Source organism: Corticium candelabrum, chromosome 8 (genome assembly GCF_963422355.1).
Source record: "Corticium candelabrum chromosome 8, ooCorCand1.1, whole genome shotgun sequence".
NCBI lineage: Eukaryota > Metazoa > Porifera > Homoscleromorpha > Homosclerophorida > Plakinidae > Corticium > Corticium candelabrum.
This window is the reverse complement of record NC_085092.1, coordinates 2,484,666-2,494,196: the sequence shown is the minus strand read 5'-3', so window position 1 is coordinate 2,494,196 and position 9,531 is coordinate 2,484,666. Positions and strand designations below refer to the sequence as shown.

At 41.2% G+C, this 9,531-nt stretch overlaps 1 protein-coding gene across 1 annotated transcript in view; it reads right to left on the bottom strand.

The window, feature by feature from the left end:
• Positions 1-31: 31 nt before the first annotated feature.
• The window catches only part of LOC134183749 (phosphatidylinositol 3,4,5-trisphosphate-dependent Rac exchanger 2 protein-like), a 37,446-nt gene continuing 27,946 nt past the window's right edge, over positions 32-9,531 (bottom strand). Inside the window, exons 27-36 of the mRNA XM_062651341.1 lie at positions 6,789-6,882; positions 6,579-6,713; positions 6,258-6,514; positions 6,086-6,188; positions 3,056-3,196; positions 2,881-2,995; positions 2,751-2,817; positions 2,422-2,691; positions 266-339; positions 32-209 (exon numbers count right to left, since the gene is read on the bottom strand). Coding sequence (XP_062507325.1) covers positions 167-209; positions 266-339; positions 2,422-2,691; positions 2,751-2,817; positions 2,881-2,995; positions 3,056-3,196; positions 6,086-6,188; positions 6,258-6,514; positions 6,579-6,713; positions 6,789-6,882 — 1,299 coding nt within the window. The 3' untranslated portion in view covers positions 32-166. The remainder of the gene's footprint in view (positions 210-265; positions 340-2,421; positions 2,692-2,750; positions 2,818-2,880; positions 2,996-3,055; positions 3,197-6,085; positions 6,189-6,257; positions 6,515-6,578; positions 6,714-6,788; positions 6,883-9,531) is intronic.

Below are 9,531 nucleotides of genomic sequence, written 5' to 3'. Positions count from 1 at the left end.
GCGTGCACTAGAGGTGCACTCTTCCCACCAATCACAGCAATGTTATGGTAATCATATTACTAATACCACGCCCCAATTGCCCACAACCGAGTGCAAACATGAGCTATTCACAGCGCATAGCGAGTAAACCGCCGAAGAGATGATGTCATTCCTGTTTGGCAAGGATCTATAATGCACAGTCGAGAACCAACGCCGGTGGCACGTACAACCTGTAAATATTAACACTAGCCATTCAAAAAGCACCGCCACAGTGAAAGCGGCGTACCGTGGTGGTAATGCTCCCGTGAAAGTAAACTTCTCGACGCCGGTGTTCCTCTTCATATTGTTAATGCGTACCCCCTAGACGAAGAACAAACGCCATGCGACTATTAGATTCGAAACAATATCAGTTAGGTGTCAGTACACAATTAATTGAGTACTAGTCAACTGTGCATTCTAGTCCTAGAGAAGGATTTCCTCGTCTATTTTACATAAGTGATTTGGAATTTTTCAATTATAAAATTAGGAGAAAGGAACTGCATGAAAATAACAAAAATGTTTCATACTGCAGTGTACTAGCAATGATCATTCAGTGTTTCCAACCCACCTAGAGACAATGTGGGTTGGAAAAACTGGATAATGCATGAAGTGTGGGTTGGAAAACTGGATGACATCATTTCATTCCTACTATGTCACTTGTTTCTATTGTTCTTATGCAATCCTCCACGTTTCATAGAAACCTAAGTAATTTTTCTAGCGTCTAAAGCACTATACTTTATAGATGGGGTCAATGATTTTGTCATTCTGGTGTACCCTGTTTAAAAATTACTAGCCATTACGAATTGTACAGCACTGTGCATGCATGCAGCAAAGTATAGAGATATGCGTGTAATGCAAGAAAAACAAGACTGCCCTTCTATTCTAAATGGTGATCTACACACAGATCTAGAAACGAAGTGTCTGCATTGGTGCAAGCTCTGAATCTTGCTGACTGTATGCAGCAGTGGTGGATCATACATACACAATTTAATTAATTAATTAAGGTCAACTGTGCATTCTAGCTCTACATCAAATTTCCTCATACATTTACAGAAGTGTTTTAGCCATTTGTACTTAACTGGGAAAGGAAAAGGATAAACTGATTACTAGCTTTTATACCAAGTCTACTTCTAGGGGCTCTACACCATCAGGTGATAGGTGCACCCATTGATATATCTTTGAAAGAGTACAGTACACAAATGAGTATGGTACACATATGAGGACATACCTCAATTTAATTAATAAGCTATAAAATAAAGGTTTTCTGTACACCATGAGCAAAGACACAAAGAATGGAATACATTTTTTACCATTTGTCATGTACCAAAGTGGATATGATCTCTAAAAGTACCTCATCCAAAAGACTGAAGTCGATCTACAGAACAGTCTGTTTATCAATTGGCTCTGTGACTTACACATGATCGACTGACTCAATTTCACATGATGGTCAATGTCCATAACCTCAAACCCCACATTACTTGTGATTAACACAGTAAGTTAATCATTTGGTTAACTCAAGCAATCTTCCCAGATTTAGATCCGGACGACTTTCTGGTCCAGTGTAGACATGGCTTACTCATAAAAAAAAGTCAATATTAAAGCCATAGTATAAACCATTACAACATTACAGTCAGGTTTGTACTTTTCTTAATTAACACACAATAATCAATGCACCAGTTGCATTTAGATGAAAATCCTAAAGTGCAGATGCATCAACAAAGTTATGAATACCGTAAGATCGGTATGTTTCGTGAGGTTACATTCTTGCGATTTCCCACCCGCAGCAATTTTAATTTTGTGATTCTTAATGAATGTTACTATTCCATAAGTACAATACTGTAGTATATGTTTGCAAATTTTATTCTGCAATTTCTTTACAACATTGCAAACTGCAAAACTAAAAATACTGCAAACATTCCACTCCTATGGTAAGACTACACCCAAATACTTATGTCTTGAGTAAATCATTCAATGACAATCAACCAGCGCCCGGTTAACAATACATGACTAAAGTATATATAGTCAGCCAGCTGGATGATATGCACCTATAATATAACTGTGTGTGCATGAATGAGTGAGCGTGCGTGTGAATGTGTGTGTGTGTGTGTGTGTGTGTGTGTGTGTGTGTGTGTGTGTGTGCATGTGAATGTGTGTGTGAGTGTGTGTGTGTGTGTGTGTGTGTGTGTGTGTGTGTGTGTGTGTGTGTGTGTGTTTGTGTGTGAGAGAGAGAGAGAGCATGTGTGTGAGTGTGTGTGTGTGTTTGCTTCCTTTGCATCGCCACTAATTTCAATGCTAATACACACTCTTTACCAACTTCTAAACAAAGTGAAATTAGCATAAATAAAACCATTATTAATACCACTCTACTTCTATTTTGTCTTATAGCATGCTAGTCACGCCTACCTTAGATCTCATTACTGAAACAGCTGTGTGAAACGACTTTGGTGGAAGCCCATGGCAACGTGTCAACAAAATCACTTGCTCCAAAGTGATTGCCATAGTGGTTGCATCCGTCCCTTTGAGACACGACATCACCAGCGTTGCACCCATCCGAATGCCAGCTTCACAGGCAAGACTCAAAAACCCAACGTTCTCCACCCGATCTTGATGCACTTTCATTGAAGTCTCAACAGCTCGCATCAACTCCTCCAAGGCATTCAATGGTTTCAGTATCTGCAGACACAACTATTACATCACATAGGGTTATTCGAGAACCAGCTGACTCCAGACACCTTATCCAGCAGAGCCACTTTAGCCACAGACTGGTCAGGCATCTTGTTTTTGTCCAGGTGGAAAGATCTTGATAACATGACACCTGATGATCAAACAATATGATCTTGTTCCAGGACAGTCACACAATACCTGAATTTCCTATAATATTGTTTCAGGGCTGACACTGCCTCTACATTGACCGATAGCTGGAGACCACGAGCTTTATCTTGGTCATCGCCAGCCTTACTGACTAAACTATGCAAACCTGCAATGATCAAGCATTATATCAACACGTCGACAAACAGACATTTTAATAATTTGCTACCATGGCTAACAATAACGGGATGGACTTTGACTGAGCCACCTGCTTGAAGCTTCTGTGGAAGTCTCTGAAACATGTCATTGTCGAGAGATAGGATGACCTTCAAAGACTGTCGGTTGCCTGACAAGCAAACAGGAAACGAATCTGCGGAACCAAACAGCAACAACAACTTAACTCTAATCAATCAACTACAACATAAATATGAATAATGACATAGCAGTTGTATAGGTGAGTTAATATGAATAATGAATGACATACAAGTCGTGTAAACGAATTCAGAACAAATCCTCAAGAATCCACATTAGGAATTTCTATATGACAGTTTCTAAGCTGCTTAACAAATACAATTTTCTGTACATATACCTTTAACTGACAGTCATCCATTACATACAAGATATCGACCAACTTGTGAATAATGATCTGCCCATACCCTATTAGTACCCACTCAAGTCCACTCTAGCTAATTAATTAGATGGCATATTATCAACACATAAGCCAGTAACCAAAAAAGCTACAGTGATTAATTTTGCATCCATGTCTAATAGATGTTTTAAAAATGTCAATAAATAAATAGAGAAGCACATTACAGTGCTAAACCCTCGGCCGGTGTATCCAGCACCTTCGCTCTCTAGACGCCTGATTGTTGATGAGAAAACGTGCACATGCAAATGTAGACTAGGAGTTGTTTCTAAGTGCTAAACCCTTATGTAAAGCAAAGGACTAAACACCATGTACAGGATGGACGCCCGATGGCTGAATTCTCGTTAGCAGCTACCAAACAAGAGAGGTGGACTCATATAATGACATCACCTGTGCTAATCGAGTGTAAATACGTATGGTCGTACGTACGGTAGACAACTACTATTATACACTTAGCCTGGATAACCGGGCCTCAGGTACTGAGCAGCAGAAATATAATTTCTTGAGACAATAGTGTACCAAACAAACAAGCGCTGACTAAAGTAGTCATTATTCACCTTTGCCAAGGTGATGAATAATATTGCCATGTACGTGTAGCTATCACTGGTAGCTTGTTGATATACATAGCAGTACAATACTCAAGTGTAACATACATTCTCGGTTTCATGTTCCATCAAGATTAGCTCCATATCAACATTGCTTCAAGCCAGAAGCTTAGCCAACAAAACATATGCTAAGCCCCAAACCCAAATACTAGCATACACAAACAAAAAGCCCAGTAAATAGTGTGCTATGCATGTACTACTAATTAAGCAACCAATGCTTCTGCACATAAACAGTCACAACAAAATGCTCCAAGTATGCAAAGGTATACAAAGATACTGTAAAGCCTTGTTTACACTAGAACCAGTTTAACTAAATTCCTGTTGAAACCACATCGAAACCCTTTAGCTGCATTGTTTACACTTTTGCATCAAACCGGATTCTGTGTAAACGCTATGGTTCCCATTTACATAGAAATAGTAGCGTGTGCTAAAACAGTGCTAACAGTGCACGGTCTAGGGCATTTGCATCATCAATTGTGTGTGCTTAAGCTCAGTTGGCTAGAGAGACATCTTATGGAGCAAGTACATCCAGGACCCTACAGGGTTGCAAGTTCAAGTCACTATGACATAACTTCCTTGGACAAGAAACTCACACACAATTGCCTCTTTTGACTCAGGAGTATAAATGAGTAACTGGTCTTTGACTGGGGTGGCAAAGTCCCTCAACTGCGACAAAGTCCATCAGTCACTGGGGTTCAGGTGGGACTTTGGTGCCCACACCACAGTTGGTGTCATAGTTGGCCAGGTTCCAGGAGATTGCTTAGCACAGCCCATAGCTCCTGGAAGTCTCAGGAACCCAACCATCTGGCTGTGGGAGTGACCGTCTAACTGCAACTCCTTATCCATTTTGCCATTTGCATCATAGGGTTGTGATATCTTTCACCCCTTCATAGAAGAATACTGTGAGCTTTTTTGCCAGTAGCCTCTGTTATATCCCTTGTAAATCATATTCTGAAACGTTCATTTCTACCAGCGCCGTCCAGTTCTTGGATCTTCTCATTTTTCCATATTAAAATAAGGGCTCTTATATTGTCATTTGACCAAGCTAGTACCTCTTGCCATGACTCAGTAGCACACCAGTGTAAGTGTTATTGGCATGGGTGGTACTCAGTTACATTTCAAGTCACCCAAGCGTTTGCACTCTAGCTAATGTGCATTCACAGTGGCTTAAAACCACCTTCTGAGGAGGTTTAGTTCAACTGATTTCAAATACGTTGGGAATACTTACTACAGCATTTACACTTGAATCGAAGAAACCAATTTGAAACTGCTTTGAAATCGTTTTAATGCTCTAGTGTAAATGAGGTTAAATTAACTAAATTTTACAAACAAATAAATTTGCAATCTGGAGTAAAACTGTTTTTGCAAGTGATTTATTTACTTTTAGTACTGTTACATGCCTAATGTCCGCATACAGGGACATAATGACCATGGCGCTGTGAGGCTAAAGTCTAAGACCTAGATAGTCCATCAAAGTTGCATACGTTACTGAATTTGTGAGAAACATGGATACCATCTGTAAATGTTACAAAATTGTGAGCAACACGAATACCATCTGTAAACATGACCGTTTCTACCCAATCTGAACAAGGAAGGGGTCACGAGGCTGCATTCCGTCAGCTGTGAGACAGTGGCAAATAATGCCAAAATCAGTACTGCTGTTATCATGATAAACAAAGGGCAGTGATCACTCAGCAACAAACTTTGGCAAGCAATGGATTAAATTTAGCAAACTCCCTTTGCAAAATTTGTGCAATTAAAACAACAGAAAAATTAGTTCGTTTACAGTATAGGTTCTAGACACTAGTTTTGTATTGACATGATGCATTGCATGCCGAAATTCTTGTGCGTATGGTGTATAATGGCATATATTCAAATCAGTGTTTGTTGAGTGCAAAATGTGCTAGGTGATAAACTTAAAATGGCTGAGACCAGAGTGATGCCAATCTATGCATGCGTACAATTTCAAACAATATAATTCAAGAAATATGTGTAAGCAAACTTATACCTCCCATACAGTTGCCAGAAGGCAATGCTTCCATTGTCAGAGACACATGCCGAAGGTCATCAACTCCCATAGTCATATCTTCCAAAGCAGCCATCTCGTCTGGCTGTCAAAAACACACACAGAAACAACTGACATCACATCTACGAGGCTGTAGAATTACTCGACAAATTACTTTGCTTGGATCTAGCAGTGACTCAAACAAAGCAAGAACTCCAAGATGACACAACTGGTCCAGCCAGTCAGTACTGCTTTTGCTACTCCCACTGTATTCAGCTGCAGGATTCAGTAAGCCGTCCAATGCCAAAGCCAACTGTTGTGTAAACCCAGTGAGAAACGCCGTCAGAACTTGAGAAAACACAGCATCTCTTCGTGTCAGCAAAGCAACGTCTTCCTCCAGAATCAGCATAATCTGTAATCTTAATTTGACTTCTACAACAAGAGACAAAGCCTCAAATATTAATGCAACGGCAAAAATAACTGACATGTTGCATACCAGGAGTCCATTTTCTGAAGAGAGTCAAAAGCTGTGACACAGATGCCAACAAGGCATCATCGTCTTTAATTGACTGTGCATGCTGTATTTTCGAAATACAGTCCCCAACGTTTGACTCATGCTCTGAAAACAGTACTATATATATGGGTGAGAATCAAGGTCAATTATGCCACTCTCTCAACAGCACAAAAAACATACTCATAAACTTACTGTCTGACTTCCTTGAAACAGGTCGAAAAGCACTTGTTTTCTTGAAGGACTTCAGGACTTTGTCTGAGTGAATCATAGAACTAAAATTTTCTGCCTACAAACATATATTGAATAAAAGGTGTTGATATATGACAGACAGGCAAGTGGGAAAATGATGTAGGTGAGCTGTCAAGCTAGCTGACAAGCAAATGAGAGACCAGATGAAAAACACTAAACGTACAAATAAGCATACTGTAGATGTATTGAAATAAATGATCTTCTCAAGCAGACTGACTCAATCTGACTGACTGACAAATGGACAACACAGCAGTCAGACTATAGTAGTACTATAGACAAATCAAAGACAAATATATAAAAGTTGTGTTTTGTAGAGTCCAACCAAATGTTGTTACACAAAGTAATGCCATCCTGTTATGTACGTAATCAGTGCTGCTCAGAAAAGCAATGATATTCAGTAAACAATCAATGTAGAACATCTCTCCTGATCAATGTTTTGATATACCAAAAGTGACTGCCACTCTTGCAAACAAAGTTCTTTATAAAAGGTAAAACATTTTCCTCGTTGTTTATTAAACTTTTGAGTCACACCATCTCTTCTTCTTCTAATCTTTGTTACAGGGATAACATGTACCACATACCACATAAAGTACATCTTTTGTCACCAACACATTGATTCTGATATGTCATATGTACTTATAATGAGTACATCAATCCCACACAGCTGCAGTGTAGCAGTTACATGGTAACCAAACTGGTCCCTGGTAAACTGCCGTTCAAAAAATAATTGTCTGGCACTTACATCTTGAACACATATTACCGTACCCCTACGTATTTTGCTGTATGCCAGTAAAAAGCTTACCAGAAAGTAGTGCGACCAAGTTTGCATGGTAACCAAACCTGCATGTCGATATAGGCAGGGTTAGGGTATCAAGTAGAAGGCAACCTATTGCGCATGCTCTACAACATTGTGGCAAAACACGTTATGCATGTGCGAACCATTCCAAAGATATGGATTCTGTGGCAAATGACATTGTAAGGGAGAATCTAGAACAGTCAGTTGTCAAAGACATCGAATAACCAGTGGATCCTCATCTACAGGACTAGAGACAAAACATAGCCAAAGGCTACAGTTAGGTACAAAACTAGGGATTCTTTGTAAGTATGACTAAAGATGACGAAGAATCAGCAGCAGACGAAAAAGCTGAGGGCGAGTTCGAGTTAGTTCTAAAACTCTTCAAACTGATTCTGACAGTTCTTTCCAAGGATGTGAAACTGCTAGAACTGACGGCCACTCTCTGGTCTGAAAGTTTGAGGCTAGGACTGACACCAGAGCCACACACACACACACACACACACACACACACACACACACACACACACACACACACACACACACACACACACACACACACACACACACACACACACACACACACACACACACACACACACACACACACACACACACACACACACACACACACACACACACACACACACACACACACACACACACACACACACACACACACACACACACACACACACACACACACACACACACACACACACACACACACACACACACACACACACACACACACACACACACACACACACACACACACACACACACACACACACACACACACACACACACACACACACACACACACACACACACACACACACACACACACACACACACACACACACACACACACACACACACACACACACACACACACACACACACACACACACACACACACACACACACACACACACACACACACACACACACACACACACACACACACACACACACACACACACACACACACACACACACACACACACACACACACACACACACACACACACACACACACACACACACACACACACACACACACACACACACACACACACACACACACACACACACACACACACACACACACACACACACACACACACACACACACACACACACACACACACACACACACACACACACACACACACACACACACACACACACACACACACACACACACACACACACACACACACACACACACACACACACACACACACACACACACACACACACACACACACACACACACACACACACACACACACACACACACACACACACACACACACACACACACACACACACACACACACACACACACACACACACACACACACACACACACACACACACACACACACACACACACACACACACACACACACACACACACACACACACACACACACACACACACACACACACACACACACACACACACACACACACACACACACACACACACACACACACACACACACACACACACACACACACACACACACACACACACACACACACACACACACACACACACACACACACACACACACACACACACACACACACACACACACACACACACACACACACACACACACACACACACACACACACACACACACACACACACACACACACACACACACACACACACACACACACACACACACACACACACACACACACACACACACACACACACACACACACACACACACACACACACACACACACACACACACACACACACACACACACACACACACACACACACACACACACACACACACACACACACACACACACACACACACACACACACACACACACACACACACACACACACACACACACACA